At 44.4% G+C, this 20,458-nt stretch overlaps 1 protein-coding gene across 6 annotated transcripts in view; it reads left to right on the plus strand.

The window, feature by feature from the left end:
* Positions 1-20,458, plus strand: part of FAM168A (family with sequence similarity 168 member A) — a 155,010-nt gene that overhangs the window by 81,741 nt on the left and 52,811 nt on the right. Inside the window, exon 2 of one of the 6 annotated variants that reach the window (XM_077926886.1) lies at positions 16,467-16,655. The exons of the other annotated variants lie outside the window; for them this stretch is intronic. Coding sequence (XP_077783012.1) covers positions 16,592-16,655 — 64 coding nt within the window. The 5' untranslated portion in view covers positions 16,467-16,591. The remainder of the gene's footprint in view (positions 1-16,466; positions 16,656-20,458) is intronic. 6 annotated transcript variants of the gene reach the window in all.

The raw sequence follows: 20,458 nt of genomic DNA on the forward strand, positions 1-20,458 counted from the left end.
TGTTCTTTTAAGTTGAGGCTGCTTGAGTTGAAATACCTCCATTGCAGGGGGTTGGCCGAGAGGCCCCTCAGACATCCTTTCCAAATCTGTGATCATCCCACAGTCGTATTCTCAAACTCTGCTTCCAACTCTACCCCCCAGGTTTCTCTCCTCCTCTCGACTTCTCAAGACAGCAAAACAGCTGATGTATACAGTAGTACCTTAGGTTAAGTACATAATTCGTTCCGGAGGTTCATATTTAACCTGAAACTGTTCTTAACCTGAAGCACCACTTTAGCTAATGGGGCCTCCTGTTGCCGCTGCACCGCCGGAGCACAATTTCTGTTCTCATCCTGAAGCAAAGTGCTTAACCTGAAGCACTATTTCTGGGTTAGTAGAGTCTGTAACCTGAAGCGTATGTAACCTGAAGCGTATGTAACCCGAGGTACCACTGTAGATTCAATTAGGGATTATAAAACATGTAATTTTTTACAGTCATACCTCGGGTTGAGTTAGCTTCAGGATGAGTATTTTTGGGTTGCACTCTGCGGTGACCCGGAAGTAACGAAGCCCGTTACTTCCGGGTTTCACCGCTCGCGCATGCACAGACGGTCAAAATGACATCACGCGCATGCGCGGAAGCGGCTAATCGCGGCCCACGCATGTGTGGACACGGGCTACGTTCGCTTTAGGATGCGAACGGGGCTCCGGGAAGGATCCCGTTCGCATCCAGAGGTACCACTGTGTTGTTGTTTTTTTAAGTGTCCCCAGATTCATTGAAAAAAATCTGGTAACCATAATCTAGTCTGTACCCTGTTCTCACAGTGACTAAGCAAGTGCCTCTTGGAAACCCTTAAGCAGAATCCAAGCCCAAGAGCATCCTCCCCTCCTGTGGCTTCCTGCCACTGGTATTCAGAAGATAACAGCAGCCCAGAAAAATACTTACTGCGTGTCTCCCTTTACCTGAAGGTGCCACGGTGACTTACGTAGTAAATAAATAAATATTTAAAATACACAACAACAGTTAAAAGTGATCACACTAAACATCCCCCAGGTACACATTCCCCTGCCATAAAATTATCACAAGCAATCACCATAAAACAGCAAGCAGCTAAACCATCCACTCATGGTTGTATATTGGGGGGGGGGGAATCATGGGGGGCGGGGAAGGATCTTAGACTTGGGGCCAGGTTCACCTCCCTGGGGAAATTTTTCCAAAGACAGGGAGACACTACAGAAAAGGCCTTCTTTCATACAGCCACCCTCTTGGGTCTGGTGCTTGGAGAAGGGCCTCTGAAGATGAAGTAAGCGTCCCAAAAGTCTCATAAAGGAAACAGGGCTCTCTACAAGTTAATGGGGTTCTGAGCCGTATAAGGCTTTGTAAGTTGAAAACCAGCACTCCAAATTCAGCTCAGAAACCAAATGCAAGCCGGTGCAGATAGGCCAGCGCCAATGTTATATGTTCGGAGCTGTGAACATATATGTGAAAAATGAACGTAACATTTTAGCTGCATTCATTCATTTTCAGCTTTGTATTCTTGTTATAAAAAAAAATGTGCCTAGGCATTCCGCTGTTGCACCCATAACCTCGGTTTAAGGTGCCATTTAGCTCCTAGCTTTCATATCTGTTTCTAACACTGTATATGAGTAAGTGTGTATTTTCAAGCGTTGCTCCACTCATAATCTGTCATCTCAATAAAAATACTTCTTTTGAAAAAGAAGATTACCAGAGGCAGGAATGCTCCCTTTTCCAAGAATGAATCCAATTACTGTATGCCTCTAGCAAATATCTGATCTGCTGATCCTCTATAAGAAGCCTGAGGCTCCCATTGACATTGCCAGTGCTGCTCCTAGTGGCCACTGGCACTCTCAGCTCACCTGCTGAAAAGGTAAAGGTAAAAGGCCTGCTATATGTCCTCATGATATGCAGAGAGAAGGGTCTTTTGAGGCCTGGCTTTCACTGACTAGTAAGCCTACATCCAAACTGAACTGAACTGAACTTTGGACTGCAGGTGGGGCTTGTGTGATGGACTGCTCTTCTATATCAAACCTGGCACTGTGGTCTAAACAACTAAGCCTCTTGGGCTTGCCGATCTGAAGGTTGGCGGTTCGAATCCCCATGACGGAGTGAGCTCCCGTTGCTCAGTCCCAGCTCCTGCCCACCTAGCAGTTCGAAAGCACGTCAAAGTGCAAGTAGATAAATAGGTACCGCTCCAGCGGGAAGGTAAATGGCGTTTCCGTGCACTGCTCTAGTTCGCCATGCTGGCCACATGACCCGGAAGCTGTACGCCGGCTCCCTCGGCCAATAAAGCGAGATGAACGCCGCAACCCCAGAGTCGGTCACAACTGGACCTAATGATCAGGGGTCCCTTTACCTTTACCTTTGCACTTTAAATGGCTGGATTGTGGGGCAGCTCACAGTCTAAACTGTGGGAGCCAGTGTGGTGTAGTGGTTAAGACTGAGTTATGAGAAGGTTATGTAAAGGAACAACAACAACAAAACTGAGGAGAAAATCAATGAGGGTAAAGCCCTGGTGGATGGGAGGGAGAGTGTGGCAGGAGAAAGCATTGTTTGGAAAAGAGAATATGAGGGGTGTTGATGCTGGTGGCACCCAGATGTTATTTAGCACATCTGGAAGGTAGGTAAACCTGCTTCTACCCCCTATTCAGCAGTCCAGTTGCCAGACCCAGTTATTAAGTGGCCAGGGCACCCTGGAAATTCCCATCCCTGGAAATTTCACCCACATGCATGCCCACCCACCCCACTAAAATAATTATTTAGCAGAGTGGTGCTGCCAGATTTGAGAGTTTTCTTGTTTAGCTTGCTCTCTACCACACGACAAGCATTTCTTGTCCCTTTAGCATAACCCAAGTGCGCCTGTGTTTCTCTCGAAATCTGGAGGACGTGCAAGGCTTCATTTTGCTCTGAAACATTCTCCCCGTGTCCCTTTCTCTCCCTGTGCTCTCGCTGGCTTTCGTCCTCATTTCATCTAACCCAGTACCGGCCTGGAATGTTAATGCATCTGCAGCCAGAGATGATTTATCAGTTCCCAGAGCTCTGGCTAGGACAACAGGAAGAAAATATTGTCTCAATGAGCTTGCTTGGCACTGTTCAAATACACGAGTCCGGAAAGACTTTCCAGTGCTTTGGCCTCCACCAGTTTTGCATTGTGCCTGGCTGAAAGGGAGCTTTTTCAACGGGGTGTTTGTCTCTCGATTCAGCACTAACCTGCCATCGTTTTTTTTAATGCAAGAGGTAAATGGCAGGCTCTGTTCCCAGACCCATAACCCTCATCTCGGCTGCACTTGGTGACCTCTCCAACTCAACACAAGCACCTGCTACTGGTTTTGTGCTGAAAGGGTTCCTGGAAACAAACCCTGGTATTTCACATTGCCCATGTGTTCAGGAAGGGCAATAAAACTGAAGCATTTGTTTTTATGTTGTGCTACTTAATGATGAGCATCCCCCTTCCCCACCCAGCTTTGCTCAATTTGGAATAGGGTTAGGTAAAAGGATTTTTTTGCAAAAACACACATCTCTAGCAATAATATGGTTTATTCTTTATTTCTGAGCCTATTTGGAAGTGTTGTATCCAACTAAGTTCTACTTAGAATGGACCCATTGAAATAAATGAACTGAGTTCCACTTAGAATGGACCCATTGAAATAATAATAATACAATAAATTTTTATTTATAGCCCGCCCTTCCCGGTTCAAAAACCGGGCTCAGGGCAGCTAACAAGAAATTTAAAACACTTTAAAACACTTAATTATAAAAGCAGCATAAAATACAGTATAAAAACATGAATAACAATAAAATTCAAAAATCAATTAGATAATCCCCAGGGCCAGTTGGCTGAATTGGTCCTACTTGGGCCAGTGAGGAGGCCAGGGGAGAATTAGCTGTGGAGTTTCAGAGCGGGTGATCTTCATAAAATAAATGAACTAAGTTCTACTTAGAATGGGCCTGTTGAAATAAATGAATCTAAGTTGGTTACTTAGTGACTTCAACATTATTATCAAAATGGTGGCAGGCAGGGAAGCTGTTATGTACTGAAGTTCTCACCCTGGGCCAGCAGGGGGATACTGTAGATAGTTATGCAAATGAAGGATCGAAAGTGACGTTCAGTGATTGGATAGTTTTAGAAAGTGTTACAGTAACAAGGTACTGGAGCTCTATATAAGCAGGCTGACTGAGCCCTTCAGCTCAGTTCAGTTCTGGCCTCAGAATAAAGAAGAGCTGTTTGAAGAATCGCTGTGTCGTCTGATATGTTCGCCCACAACCTAACAGAAGCCATACAGCTGGGCCTTTGTTAGGCCCTCAGCCTTTTTGCAGCAGCATCCTGGGCTCAAGGATCCATAAGAAATGTGGGTCCTGCTAGGAGATTTCCGTCATGGATTCTTGTGCCCAGATGCTGCAGCAGCAGCAGTAGTAGTGCTGAGAGCCTGAGCGGCTCTGTCTGTCCTTGGAAGGGAGGGGGAAGTAGTCACGGCAGTGGAGAGAGTTAGATGGCACCAAGGGAGCCTGGAATAAACTGGGTTTGGACTCAGTATGTAACAATTCAGGGAGGCAAAACCAGCAGTTTTACTATTCTAACTCCCTTGTATATCATGCATGTCCAACAGTTCGATCGCGATCTACAGGTCGATCGCAGGGTGCCCCTGGTCAATCGCTGGTTTCTGATTGTTCGGCAATAATAATAATTAATTAGTTGGCGATCACTCGTAGCCGAGTAAGATTGTCTTCCATAAACATGGTTTTAACAATGACTAGGTGGGTGACTGTGGAGGCCAGTTCTGGATCCACACATCCTTCCACAGTGGGGACATTGGTTTCCTGGCGGGAGTTGATCACGGTGTGGATTTGCCAAGCGTGCCTTCCTCCTAGCACGTTTCTCCCTTGCGTCCTGAGTTCGAGTATCTTCAAAGCCCCTGACACCTTTGGTAAAGGCTGTTCTCCAACTGGAGCGCTTGCAGGCCAGTGTTTCCCAGTTGTCTGTGTTTATACTACATTTTTTAAGATTTGCCTTGAGACAGGCTTTAAACCTCTTTTGTTGACCACCAGCATTATGCTTTCCATTTTTAAGTAGTAGTAATAGTAGTAGTAGTAGTAGTAGTAGTAGTAATAATAATAATAATAATAATAATAATAATAATTAATAAAGCTCAACAACTCTGGGTCACCCTCCCCCCCAAAAGCTCAACAACTCCAGATTTTTTTATAGTGGGAGTAGATCACAGTCTCTTCGAAGTTGGACGTGCCTGTTGTATATGAATCTTGCCCTGGAGCGGTATGAGGAGCAGACTGTGATGTCGGCTTCACTCAGTGCTATATCGCTTGTGAAACTGCTGCCACTCCTGAGTCTCTCTTGCTAGCCGCGTCTGCTGGGGGGAGTCAAGAGTTCCTTCCCGATCCCCAGCTGAGCGGTGCAAACAAGCTGCATTGTCTCAGACCACGAGTGCCTGGGTGAAACCACCTCAGCTCTCAGAAGAGGTCAATGCATCTTGTTTTTTCAACATCGCGGTATATCGTCAAACCGCGATGTTTGGCTGGCGATACACTGCGATGTCGAAAAGCTGATATCGCCCAGCCCTACTCAGCACAATCGCTAGTGCTGCTTATAAATTTCAATCTGAACTGATTCAGACTGGAACTGTTGCAAGACAAAATATATTCATCTTAAATTGCAGTGGAACCGAGCTATTGCAAAGTTCTCTGGTTTGATCGAGCATTTCATTTCTTACATAGAGCCCTGCTTCTCTGCCTCCCCCCCACTTGTGTCTGTAATGAGATTGCTTAGGAAATTTCACTAAAAAAAAAACTCCAAACACCCAGTGATACTTGAGCCGAATTTTCATTGTAATGATTTAGTCCATAAAGCTAACTGAGCCCCATAGAAATGAGAGTTCCTTAACCTGTCTTATCCTCTATGAAGCAGTTATTGTAGCTGGGCAGTTATAGCTTTGCGTTTGACATTATTGCCTTGCGTGTCCTCTTGAGGATTATGTTTCTGCCTCTCATTTATTAAATGCCTTACATGTTGTAGGAATGAGCGTTCTCCTCCTCTAGGGAGAGGGATTTAGCTGCCTCTTTTATTGGGGTCCCCAGGAGGTAAAGTGCATGGTAATAACCATCAGTGGGAGGTGATAGCAGGAAGACTCATGTTAGCTTAAGGGGGTGAAAGAACCACATGGGTGGCAATCATATGAAGCTGTCTGTCTGCCTTTGATCATTTGACTCAGAGCTGCTTTCGCTTCAGCCCCTTCCTATCTTTTCTCAGGTAAGGACCATTTCCTTCTCCCCCCCCCCCCTGCTTTTTTTATTTTGGAAGTGTGATCTATGGGGTGCAGGCAAGGAATCTGCTCAAAATCCACTGAAATTTTACAGGCTGGTTTTATTATTGTTCTAGATTCAGGTAGGTAGCCGTGTTGGCCTGACGCAATCAAAATATATAAAAAAATTGCCCAGTAGCACCTTAGAGATCAACTAAGTTTGTTCTTGGTATAAGCTTTCGTGTGCATGCACACTTCTGCACATGAAAGCTTATACCAAGAACAAACTTAGTTGGTCTCTAAGGTGCTACGGGGACGCGGGTGGCGCTGTGGGTAAAAGCCTCAGTGCCTAGGGCTTGCCGATCGAAAGGTCGGCGGTTCGAATCCCCGCGGCGGGGTGCGCTCCCGTTGCTCGGTCCCAGCGCCTGCCAACCTATAATAAATAATAAATTTTATTTATATCCCGCCCTCCCCAGCCTTAGCCGGGCTCAGGGCGGCTAACAACAATAAAACAGTACAAAAGTACAGCATAAACAACACTCTAAAACCATTCATTCTAAAATTAATTAATTCAAGCCACTGGCAGCCATTGGGCCAGAGCTCCGCGAAGATTGCCGAGGAGGGAGTCAGGCTGTGCCCTTGCCAAAGGCCTGGTGGAACAGCTCTGTCTTGCAGGCCCTGCGGAAAGATGTCAAGTCCTGCAGGGCCCTGGTCTCTTGTGACAGAGTGTTCCACCAGATCGGAGCCACAGCCGAAAAAGCCCTGGCTCTCGTTGAGGCCAGCCTAACTTCTCTGTGGCCTGGGACCTTCAAGATGTTTTTATTTGAGGACCGTAAGTTTCTCTGTGGGGCATACCAGGAGAGGCGGTCCCGTAGGTACGAGGGTCCTAAGCCGTATAGGGCTTTAAAGGTTAAAACCAGCACCTTAAACCTGATCCTGTACTCCACCGGGAGCCAGTGCAGCTGGTATAGCACCGGGTGAAAGTGATCTCGCAGCGAAGACCTCATAAGGAGTCTCGCTGCAGCATTCTGCACCCGCTGGAGTTTCTGGGTCAGTCTCAAGGGCAGCCCCACGTAGAGCGAGTTACAATAATCCAGTCTGGAGGTGACCGTCGCGTGGATCACAGTGGCTAGGTCAGGGCGAGAGAGGTAAGGAGCCAACTGCTTAGCTTGGCAGAGATGGAAAAATGCCGCCTTTGTTATAGCTGCAATCTGCGCCTCCATGGAAAGGAGCAGTTCGAAAGCACCCCCGGGGGCAAGTAGATAAATAGGGACCGCTTACTGGCGGGAAGGTAAACGGCGTTTCCGTGTGCTGCGCTGGCTCGCCAGATGCAGCTTTGTCACGCTGGCCATGTGACCCGGAAGTGTCTCCAGACAGCGCTGGCCCCCGGCCTCTTGAGTGAGATGGGCGCACAACCTCAGAGTCTGTCAAGACTGGCCCATATGGGCAGGGGTACCTTTACCTTTACCTTAAGGTGCTACTGGACAATTTTATTATTTTATTATATTATTATTATTATTATTATTATTATTATTATTATTATTATGAAAGCAGAATAGCATTACAGTGGTTTAAGAACAGCCCTTTTTATGAACGATTCAGTTTACGAACTCCACAAAACCTTCCAGTTTGCGAAGTTTACCTTGGTCTAAGAACGGAAGCCGAACGGTGGAAGGGCACTGGCGGCAGGAGGCCTCATTAGGGAAAGCGTGCCTTGGTTTAAGAACGGTTTCGGTTTAAGAATGGACTTTTGGAACGGATTACGTTCGTAAACCGAGGTACCTTCTGGCGGTTCCCTCGCTGCGAGAAGTGAGGTTACAGGGAACCAGACAGAGGGCCTTCTTGGTAGTGGCGCCCGCCCTGTGGAACGCCCTCCCTTCAGATGTGAAGGAAATAAGCAGCTATCTTCTCTTTAAAAGACATCTGAAAGCAGCCCTGTTTAGGGAAGTTTTTAATATTTAATGCTGTATTGTTTTTAACACTTGATTGGAAGCCGCCCAGAGTGGCTGGGGAAACTCAGACAGATGGGCAGGGTATAAATAATAAATTATTATTATTATAAATTATTATACCACTGTACCCAGTTTAGCAGGTTGTTTAACTTGCATGCATTGCTTACTACTTCAGATGAACAAAAAGTACGAATCAAGAGGATTTGTGACTGGTGAATCATGTAAGCCCCAGAGCACAGCAGTCTAGGACTGAGCTTACAACAGTCTAGAAAAGTTGCTAGAGTATGGAGATTACAGAGTAAAATTAGGGAGACCTGAATTTGGGTCTCACCAACATTTATACACTTCCGTGTCAGGTTCTCTCTCCTTCATACTGGAAAGTGAAGGCATGCAGTTTTTCTATTGTGGTATCAGCATCCTGTTTTGCTTACTTCCCACCTGCTCATCCCAGTTCTTCCTAACAGACTGGCACGGGTATAAAAACTCTTACTCTTACCACCATGTTAGTAATGGTACTTAAGCAGTTATCAGGGGGGCAGGAAGAGGAGAGAATCCAGCACAGGGCTGCCATTTGTAGTTGAGTGTAGCATTTGGGCTCATCCCCATTATATGGCTTTGGCCATGTCTCTCTCTCTCTCAGCCTTAGTTTCCTATATGTAAAATGGGCTCTTGCAAAGGCAATAAAGTCTTGTGAACAAGAAATGCTACACAAATAATATGAACAGTAGGTGTAGGCACTTAAAGCAGAAGGATTTCTTAAAAGTTTCTATTAGGAACAAAGCCCAGTGGCTTTGTTTTGCTTTCTCAACACTGTGTAAATCCATCCCACCAAGTGTGTCAGACTAAAATCTGAAAGCGTAAACATGAAGTAGGAACCAACCGCTTTCCCATTAATCTTCAGACTTTGGTTAGCATGACAACCAGTCACAACTCTTCTATTGCCATGACAATTTGCTGTGAGATTGTTGAAATGTCATGCCATCAAGGTATTTTTAGTTTATTTGCTCTTCCCATGGAGACCAACTTCAACTAAAATCGTGAAACAACTTCATTTTAAGCACTGTGAAAGATACTGGCAGCAAAGATCTCCTTGTCATTGGTGTTCCTCTCTTCCAAGTGATGGTCAATACTTTAGCACTCATTTTCTCAATTATTGGTAATGTAATGGCTTTGGGTCCCCGGTCTGAATGGTGAGAGAAGATTCTGTAGTGTTAAATGTGTGTGGCTTCTACCCAAGAGAAAGGGAGATGAGTCAAAAGCAGGAACCTTCAGAAAGAGGCCGCTCTGAAATACTTTGTATGGCTTTCTATGGTTTCATTTACTTTCCCCCCATTTATGCGTGCACGTTTTGCATACACATTAAAGCCATGGTTTTCCCAGTAGTGATGTATGGAAGTGAGAGCTGGACCATAAAGAAGGCTGATCGCCGAAGAATGGATGCTTTTGAATTACGGTGCTGGAGGAGACTCTTGAGAGTCCCATGGACTGCAAGAAGATCAAACCGATCCATTCTGAAGGAAATCAGCCCTGAGTGCTCACTGGAAGGACAGATCCTGAAGCTGAGGCTCCAGTACTTTGGCCACCTCATGAGAAGAGAAGACTCCCTGGAGAAGACACTGATGTTGGGAAAGATGGAGGGCACAAGGAGAAGGGGGCGACAGAGGACGAGATGGTTGGATAGTGTTTTCGAGGTTACCAGCATGAGTTTGACCAAACTGCGGGAGGCAGTGGAAGACAGGAGTGCCTGGCATGCTCTGGTCCAGGGGGTCACGAAGAGTCGGACACGACTGAACGACTAAACAACAACAACAACTCTTTACATATGCCTTTTGTGTGCTGCTGTTATGGTGGGGACCAATGTATCAAAAAGTGGGTACAGATTTAAAAGAATTAAGTTATATATAGATAAGTAGATACACTCACCCCACCTTGAAATATCTTCGGTTAGAAAGCCAATTCAAAAATGTACTAAAAGTTGTTACAGTGGTACCTCTGGTTACAGACACTTCAGGTTACAGATGCTTCAGGTTACAAACTCCACTGACCCAGAAATAGTACCTCGGGTTAAGAACTTTGCTTCAGGATGAGAACAGAAATCATGCAGCGGCAGCAGGAGGCCCCATTAGCTAAAGTGGTACCTCAGGTTAAGAACAGACCTCCAGAACGAATTAAGTTTGTAACAGAGGTACTACTGTATTTGTTCAAAATAAAATACATACAATGTGCCCCCACAGTCTGATTCGTGGCAAGCATTTTGATAATGTTGTCTATTTTCATCCAGTTTTGCAAAAGCTTCTTTCTATATCAGTGTCTTCAAGTGAAAGCATTTGTTCAGTTTCACATGCAAATGTTTAGCATTTTTTAGAAGAAAAGTGGGACCTGAAACAAATTGTCTCTGTGTGGGGTGCTCCTGTTCAAAATGACAGCCACCCCTGACTTTGCACCAGGATATTCCATTCATTCCATTTCACCTCCAGTTTCCTCTCTGCTCCCCATCAAGCCCAATCAGTATTCCATGCTCAGTGAGCATGCTCAGTTTTCATTGACCTGTTTCCCCTCTCTCCCTTGTGGTTCTTAAGATTTTTTGTGCTTCTGTAAACCTTAGAATTCCTCCAAGCTTGCTGATACATCATGCCCCTGTCTGTGTGTGTGGTTTCATTTTGGCTGCTTCAGTTTTCAGCTTCTGATACTGTCGGATCAAAGACAAGAAAAATCCTGAAGCAAAAGGGAAATAACTGCGCCTGCAAGATACAAACAACACATTGCCGCGTGTGTATTCTGTCGCTCTCCAGTAACCAGTGAAAATAAAATGGGATGTTTTACAGACATCTGAGACACTCAGGGGGATAATTCCGTCCGGCATTTAATTGAGGAATTTCATGCCGCTACAATGGAATTTAATTTAGATTTACAGCCTTGTTAAATGCGCAGCCTTTCTGTTGCTGATTTTATAGTGCCTTGTCAAAAAGGGTTTGTTCCATGACCAAGTGGGATTTCGGTTGGTTACTGTAAAAATGCAGTAGCCGTAAAATCAGGACTGCATTTAACCACTAAGGTACAGAAAGCTCGCTCTTGTCCCATTCTGTAACCTGCCTGCCACCCTTGGATGTGTCTATGGATTGCAGCGGCTGCCAGCTCTCAGTCTTGGTCACCATGTTTCCTTATGATGATGAACATGTGTACAGTGCATGCATGCAAGGGAAGCATAGCCAAGCCGGAGGTATTGGTGGTGGCTAGGAGTAATGGGGAATTGGGTCCTGCTGTGAGCCCCTTGGGCCAAACTGATGTTCAGTGCACCTTTGCATTTCACACACTGTTGTGTTAAGATACAAATTATAATTATAGTTACTACCACATGTGTGCTGGGGAAATTTAACTCCATCTCCCAAGCAGTTGCTATTTGCATTTTTTAAAGTGCGCATTGAATGGATATTCACATTTAACATCATATCTAGTTGGGACTCAAGTGCGATTTTCAATGGGTGCAAATTCCTTTTCGTTACTTGCAAATTGCAATAGAAGTAACAACTGTACAGTCATACCTCGGGTTACAGCCGCTCCAGGTTGTGTTTTTTCGGGTTGCAGACCGCCGAAACCCGGAAGTACAGGAACGGGTTACTTCCAGGTTTCGGCGGATGCACAGAAGCATTAAATTGTGCTTTGCGCATGCGCAGAAGTGCCAAATCGCAACCCGTGCATGCGCAGACGTGGGTTGGGAACGTGCATCCCGCACAGATCACGTTCGCAAGCCGCGCATCCACTGTATTTGTTTGTACTTAAACTTTCCTTTGTGTTCTGTTTTCTTCGTTCACCAAACATGGAATTGACTTTTCTGGAGCCCCCCCACCCCAGAACAGTTTAAATTTGACAATGAAAACTTATTTCAAAGAACAGCTTCTGCTTCACAAGATTATTGTCTGGATGGGATCCAGAAAGACGTGGCATTTGCTGATCTCTGCACCTTTTTATTGTAGCCAAAAAGCAGCACTTGACTCACACTGCCAGAGCATCTCTTGTCAGCAGAGCCAGCCAGACCTCTTAATCTAAACAGGAGCCCTTGGGGAAGGTAAAAATTTTATGCACCCCAGGGAAGTAGCATGCAGTCTTAAAGGTGGATTGCCAGGACTCCTGGGTTTAATACTGTAACACGCACTCCTTATCTGGGTATTGAAACCTGAATGGCTGCATGATAATTTGTGGTTCAGGCCCCTTTTGTCCCTTCAGTGGTCGCACTACTGATTTAGCAGTGACTTTCCCCATTTCCATCCCTCTGAATAATCAACCTGTAAAATGAAAATACGACTTCTTGAAGATGGTTGGGTCTTCTGTGAAACACCGTATTATTTTTTTCTAAGCTTGTGCACTGTTATCAAGCAATTCCTGAGCATTATCTTTAAAAATATACATTTATTGACCTCTGGCGACAACTTGCCTCTCACGGAAAGACATTTTGGGATGAAGGATGTGTGGAAGTGGTGGGGAACCCAGTCTGAGACCCTTGTAGTAACTGGAAATACGGTAATTGATTTTGCCTGTTGAGCCACTCTTCTGATCTTGTAGTAGTTCATTGTTTGTGTTTGCTTATATAACAAATGAAGCGCTATAAAAGACAACAAATTCTGAACAGCCTCATAAGCAGATATATGTATAATTGCTTCAGTTAAAAAAAGAAAATGAGAAAGTGGCACTTGAATCCCTTGCTCGTAGGAGAGGAGGCAGTCTGATCTGTGAGGTGTTTGTGTTGCAGTGCATGCTCTGGTTATCTCCCGCTTGGACTACTGCAATGTGCACTATGTGGGGCTACCTTTGAAGGCTGCCCGGAAACTGCAACTAATCCAGAATGCGGCAGCTAGACTGGTGACTGGGAACGGCCACCGAGACCACATAACACCAGTCTTGAAATATCTACATTGGCTCCCAGTACGTTTCCGAGCACAATTCAAAGTGCTGGTGCTGACCTTGAAAGCCTTAAAGGGCCTCGGTCCAGTATACCTGAAGGAGCGTCTCCACCCCCATCATTCTGCCCGGACACTGAGGTCCAGTGCTGAGGGCCTTCTGGCGGTTCCCTCCCTGTGAGAAGCGAGGCTACAGGGAACCAGGCAGAGGGCCTTCTCGGTGGTGGCGCCCGCCCTGTGGAACGCCCTCCCACCAGATGTCAAGGAAATAACCAACCATCTGACGCTTGGAAGACATCTGAAGGCAGCTGTGTTTAGGGAAGTTTTTAATGACTGATGTTTTAATGTATTTTTAATCTTTTGTTGGAAGCCGCCCAGAGTAGCTGGAGAAACCCAGCCAGGTGGGTGGAGTATAAATAATAATAATAATAATAATAATAATAATAATAATAATAATAATGGAATAATGCCAGACTCTATGCTTCATTCCTTGTAGGGAGCTGCGGCTACTTGGATGGTGAAAGATATATGGGCAGCTTCTGGAGAATTATCAGGAGTAGACTTGCATGCCAATACAGTCCCCCTCCACTCTTCCAAATTAACTGTTAAATAAAGCTTGTTCATTCCAAGAGCTGCTTTTGTGACATCAGTCTCTTCAAACAAACACTCAGTTAATTAATATTGAAGTGCATTTGAAAAACCAGGGGGGAAACTGTTCAGGTAAATGGGTGTTTTGGTCAGCTGCATGCTTGATAGCTCTGCAGAAGACACAGGCATCCGCAGATCTGGCTGCCAATTTAATACTGCTTTTTTAAAAAGCATTCCTTCCTTGCTACTGAAATTTCAAGACGAGCTTCTTGCAGCTGTAAACGTTTCCACGTGACAGCCGGTTAGAGCTGAGATATTTCTCCCGTAGGCCAGCGTGCACATCTGTGCTGGCAAATGACATTAGCTGACCCCCTCTGGTGTTAGTATGGTGTGTAGCTTCGGCAGGGCAGCGTTCACGCTATAATGCTGCAAGGATTCTGGAAAGCACGTGACTTGACATCTTCATCAGCTTCTTTGCCAGTGGGCATGCTTTTTGTGAGACGTCTTTCTCGACACTGTCCGGGTGTGTGACACTGACATGCCAGTTTTAAAATCATTATCCTGATTTTAGTTTGCTAGGCATCAGGGTGGATTTGATTTGATTTAAATCACGATTTAAATCACTCGCCAGTAAGGCTTGATTTAAATCACTTTTTTTACAGACTCATTCTTGCTGGTATAATCTTAATATTTACAACTGGGAAGAAGGTCCTGGAACCAGTGATCTCTTATTAGTTGACTGGCAAGCACTTCAAGGTCTTGCCAAGGACTTACGGATCCCAATTACTATTTCCACCACCACATCACTTTGGATTTGCTTCTACATTCAGGTTCCTATTCTGTGCAGTTAAGTGTTAGTGCAGTTGTTGGAACCCAGTGGGATTCAAATTTTTGACTTCCATCAATCCTGTCTGGAAATTTTCCAATCTAATCTCTCAGTATGCATTTCTTCTCTTCCCTGTTACATTTCAAACTCATAATCGATATCTCTATCTTTTTCTACTTTGTAACACTTCGTATATTTCTCCTTACAAAACTTCTTGTAGTCCTACTAGCATAATTTGTTGATTACAGTTGCTCTTCAAATAATTCATATACTTCCAATCTTCTGTAAATTTCTGGTCCCGCAGGTTTCGAATCCTTCCTGTCATTTTGTCCAGTTCTGCGTAGTCCATTATTTGGTTGCACTTTCATTTTTACTGCTTCACACTTAGCTACTTGTGCAGATCTATTCCACCCCAAACAATCTATTCATTGAACCTCTTGGAACTTAGTATTTAAGAGGTAAAGGGTTGATTTGGTGTACAGTGGTACCTCGCAAGACGAATGCCTCGCAAGATGGAAAACTCGCAAGACGAAAGGGTTTTTGGTTTTTTGAGTTGCTTCGCAAGACGATTTTCCCTATGGGCTTGCTTCGCAAGATGGAAACGTCTTGCAAGTTTGTTTCCTTTTTCTTAAAACCATTAATACAGTTGCGACTTGACTTTGAGGAGCAACTCCTAGCACGCGGTGTGGTAGCCTTTTTTGAGGTTTTTGAAGACTTTGGTATTTTTGAAGCTTTTCGAAAACTTTTCCGAAACCGTGATTCGCAAGACGAAAAAACTCGCGGAACAAATTAATTTCGTCTTGCGAGGCACCACTGTATATAAATTTGAAAGGGAACAATGGGATTAAGGTTTTCCCCTCAACTCTATGTTCATTTTGTAACAGTTTTCCTGTGAAGAAAAGGCATGTTATCTCTGCAGACACAAATTCACACTTTTGAGAACTGCAAAAACAAGCATCTGTGATAATATCTTTTCGTTAGAAAAACTGCCCCAAATAACCTTACAGAAACCTCTGGAAGATCATGACATTGTGAATGGATTAATGGAATTCATTTACCAAAAAATTTAAACATTGCTACATAATTAAAAACAAATCCTTATTTCCCGATTAATAACCTTTGGACTATAATGTAACTTAAATAGAAAACTATATTTAGAAAGATTTTTCCTCCGAAAGCATTTTATTTTAAAAAATCCAATTTAAATTTTAAAAAATCCAATTTAAATAAAAAAAATCAGATTTTTTTTTTTTTAAACCCATTGATTTTTATCCACCCTGCTAAGCATGGAGCAGTATGATCCTGGAGGGGGAAAAACATTTTTTCACAGTCCAATTGATATCATGGTGGTGGAGCCATTCCCTGATAGGCATCTCTTTGTCTCTTCAGCTTATTTTGTTTGGCCCTTTCACCAGCTGCTTCCGCTGACTCCTTGGTCTCTGCAACTAGGAAGTCATCCTGTCAGGTTAAGGGGATGGGGCAGCCCTTACAAAATCGTGTGTGATTTCTTCTCTCGCACAAAACTGGAGGGCAACTAAGATTCTAAAGGACCTGGAAACTAAGCCTTATGAGGCCGTTGGATGTATTTAACATTTAACACGGAGAAGCAAAGACTAAGAGTTGATATGATAGTCATCTTCAAATATCTGAAGGGCTGTCACGTGTAAGATGGGTGTTAGGAGCGCCCTACTCTCGTGTAGGACCCTGGTAGAGACACATGCCTGACTGGCATGTTCTCTCCCTCCTGGTTGGTCGTTTGGGAGCTTCAAAAGCTTTCTCCAACCCGAACATCACAGCGACTAATGCCAAAAGGCATTAGCACACTTAGGGATCCGCAGAGTATTGGCAGTTTGCGTAACAGAACTCAGTAGCACAGCATTTTGGCTAATCTACTTTATTTACATATAATACACTCAGAGCATTCTGCCTTAGCTCCTGCCTCTTTCTCATCAGACAGAAGAGAAAACAAAGCACAATAGTCCCACTTCACGGAACACAGTGACACAAACATCCTGTCTCCGTCACTTCCCACACTGTGGAATGAAAACATACACCATCATGCAATAGACAACAATCCCATGACTGCAGACACGGGGAATGAATCTCCAACCTTTGGAACTGAAGGACACTCTTTCATTGGAGGTATTTAAACAGAAGTTGGATGGCCACCTGTTAGGATTCTTTGGTTGTGATTCCAATTTGGCCCTTCCAACTCTACAGAAGGTTGGAGAAGGCTGCGTGAGTAGCTCTTGTAATGCTGAAGAATGAGGCTTTCACTGATGGAGCCAGGATTTTTAAGGAATCAGTTCTGCCCTTTCCTTGCCACTGGGCTAACATGAACAACCCAGCAACAACTGCTCACCACACCAAGTTTACTGGGCCTCAGAGATAACAGATTATCCAGAGTCACCTGAAACACCATCTGCGAACTGGGATTTAAACACAGACCCACTCAAATCACAGACCAGGAAATCAAATTAGACTTCATTTATACCATGCATTTGAAGCAGATTCTCCCCCTCCCAGTAGTCTGGGAACTGTAGTTTCCTCGCAGAGCTACAATTCCCAGCACCCTTAATAAATTACAGTTCCCAGGATTCTTTGGGGATGGATGGGGAATGTGCTTTGAATGTATGGTGTGAGCACGGCTTTAGGTGTGCGAATTTCTTTGTTTTCCTTTTTACAACCTGCCTGTTGAGAAAGGGTTTGCCATTGTAAGAATCAGGATTGGGGCGATCAAAGGAATTTCTTCAGGTGAACTGGTGCCGGTGGTGCGAAATCGTGTCCTCTTGACGATGCAACCAGATATTTTAATGAAAAGGGGACATGCATGCAGAGATCAGTGACTTGAGGTCCTCTTAGATAATAAGACAGGCTGAATTAATGGTGGCAGGAGGGCTGACTTTCTAAAGATGAGGTTTCTAAAGATGAGGTGCCTTCCTTTTGCTTTCAAAGATTGTGCTTTATCTCTCCACAACAGTCAAGAGCAGATTGCATGAGGGTTTTTTTTAATGTCTTGCTTATAATCTCTCAACGTACATCAAAATGGCTTTTCGCCCTCCTGAGTGTTCAGCTTTTGCATTCATATATTAAAGGCTAGAAACACAATATGCTTTCTCCCTCCGCCTCCCCAGCCCGGCTTTGATCTATAACCTTGAAAATGTAGATTGCTTCCATTGATTTTTCTTTGTTTTGTTTTGTATTTTGTTGTGTGTTATCTGTCGGTGGAGTATACGGTGGCCACGATCTAAAATTTGCTTTTGAAGCTTTAACAGCGTTATGTGAGCATACAGTGTTTTGAGCAGCGAGCAGTGGAGTCAGAATGAATTAAGGTAATTTTGTGCTAAGGCTGTGTTCTCCGCTATGGAAGAAGCAATACAATCTCTGCCTGAAGGGAGAGTTAATATTTTTTACATTCCGGCAGAGTGATGCAATAATGAGCTGGTGAATGAGCAGAGTGAAAGTCATGGAGTCAAAAGAAGACAGTTACAGGCTCATGCTTCCAATGGCTGGTGTGGAAAGGAAATAGGAGATAACCAACACCACTCTTCTGTACGTGTATATTACGTAAAAGATGCGATATCTGACCCAGAAATCACATCTTTGTATGGCCTGTTGATTAAACCATTTGGCATAATATTTTAGCTTCTTGTGAAAATCTAGTTGATTGTCTTATGGCAGAATGGGAAATGGCTGCATAATCTCTTTTGTGTATATAATTCTCTCTTTCCCTCTTCCTCATTAGTGTGTGTACACAAAGAAGCATATATTACGTGAAGAGGAAGTCCTGGAAATGAGGCGAATCCATTACCTCTCCACCATATTGCTATGGTGAGGGAGATTTCCATGCCTAGCAGCATGTGACCTGCAAACGGGCAGCCTAACAGCAACTCTGTTTAGCTCAGGCTTGTCTGGCTGACTTGCCATTTGTTGAGTTATTCCATTTAACAATATTCATATGCCACTTGATTGTAATTCAACCTCAAAGTGGTTTACAGAAAATAAGGCATTAAGGGTTGGATTCAACTATATAGCTGCACTAGTGGGAGCCTTCACGGTGAGTCCTGCTAGTGCAGTAGGCCTTTCCTTGCTCTTCCCCGCCCCCCGCCGCCCCCCACCAAGTGGCTATGGAAGGGTCAAGAGAACTCAGAGGAGGAGAATATTCCAAGTGCGACATTGAATTCCACCCAATAATTATCAATAAAAGACAGCTAAAAACAGGTATTTCAAAACCATTCCAAGCTAATGAAAATAAACAGTAAGCTATAAACAAATTAAGACACATGTAACTGCCTAACCCAAAATGTTTTAAGCAGGTGACGGAAAGAGTCTTCTTCTTCTCAGGCAATCACTCATAGCCAAGTAAGATTGTCTTCCATGAGCACGATCTTAACAGGGACTCCGCAAGTGACTGTGGAGGCCAGTTCTGGACCCACACGTCTTTCCACAGTGGGGACATAGGTTTCTGGGTGGGAGTTGATCACGTGTGGATTTGCTAAGCGTGCCTTCCTCTTAGCACGTTTCTCCCTTGCGTCCTGAGTTTGAGTGTCTTCAAAGCCCATGACACCTTTGGTAAAGACTGTTCTCCAACTGGAGTGTTTGCAGGCCAGTGTTTCCCAGTTGTCGGTGTTTATACTACATTTTTTAGATTTGCCCTGAGAAAGTCTTTAAACCTTTTTTGTTGACCACCAGCATTACACTTTCCATTTTTCAGTTCGGAATAGAGCAGTTGCTTTGGAAGACGAACCAGTATGACCAGTCCAGCAACATTGATGTTGATGAATTATATTGCTTTGACACTGGTGATCTTTGCTTCTTCCAGTAACCTGGCATTAGTTCACTTGTCTTCCCAAGTGATGTGTAAATTTTCTTGGAGACACTGTTGATGGAATCTTTCAGGGAGTTGGAGACGGCATTTATAAGTGCTCCATGTACAAGCATACAGTGAGGTTGGTAGTACAATAGCTTTGTAAACAGGCATTTTGGTTTCCCTGCGAATGTCCCTGTCCTCAAACACTCTGCACTTCAATCGTCTTACCTGATGTCTTCTATCTGAAATCCTTTTAACTAGATCCAGGGCATCCACATCATATGCAGCTGTTACGTTCCATGGATGGCACATATACGCAAAAGTGCATATACTCAAACCACCACCTTGGAACTGTCCCTATGTGCACCATCTTGCCTTACCAGATAGCTTGTAGGCTCTCTGCCTTGCTTAAAGGTAAAGGGAACCCTGACCGTTAGGTCCAGTCACAGACGACTCTGGGGTTGCAGCACTCATCTCGCTTTATTGGCCGAGGGAGCCGGCGTACAGCTTCCGGGTCATGTGGCCAGCATGACTAAGCAGCTTCTGGCGAACCAGAGCAGCACACAGAAATGCCATTTGCCTTCCCGCCAGAGTGGTACCTATTTATCTACTTGCACTTTGACGTGCTTTCGAACTGCTAGGTGGGCAGGAGCAGGGACCGAGCAACTGGAGCTCACCCCGTCGCGGGGATTCAAACCGCCAACCTTCTGATCGGCAAGCCCTAGGTTCAGTGGTTTAGACCACAGCGCCACCCACATCCTTGCTTACTGATATCCAAATTGAATACTTGGTGGGAACTTTCCTCCTGCTATATGTTTGAGGGTAGGATGAAGCAAAAAGTTAATTTAAAATAGTAGGAATTTTTCTTGTTTGTACAGAACATTACTTCCACGTACCTCTGTGAAAGGCAGGCAGACATGTTGCAGTTAGCAGTTAGCAATCCGAATAACACTATAAAAATGTGAAGTATGTTGCAGAAATGTAAATCTCTGGAACCTGCATTCTCCTCTCGTCTTTTTGGAACACACTCAGAATAATTTGTAGCTACTGGGAGTTTGTGATATTGGCACAGCTCAGCAGAAGGCTTCTGCTAAATTTTTCCTGGTGTTCCAAACTATCATGAGCAGTAAATTTA

The sequence above is a fragment of the Podarcis muralis genome, chromosome 4 (genome assembly GCF_964188315.1).
Source record: "Podarcis muralis chromosome 4, rPodMur119.hap1.1, whole genome shotgun sequence".
Classification (NCBI taxonomy): Eukaryota; Metazoa; Chordata; class Lepidosauria; order Squamata; family Lacertidae; genus Podarcis; species Podarcis muralis.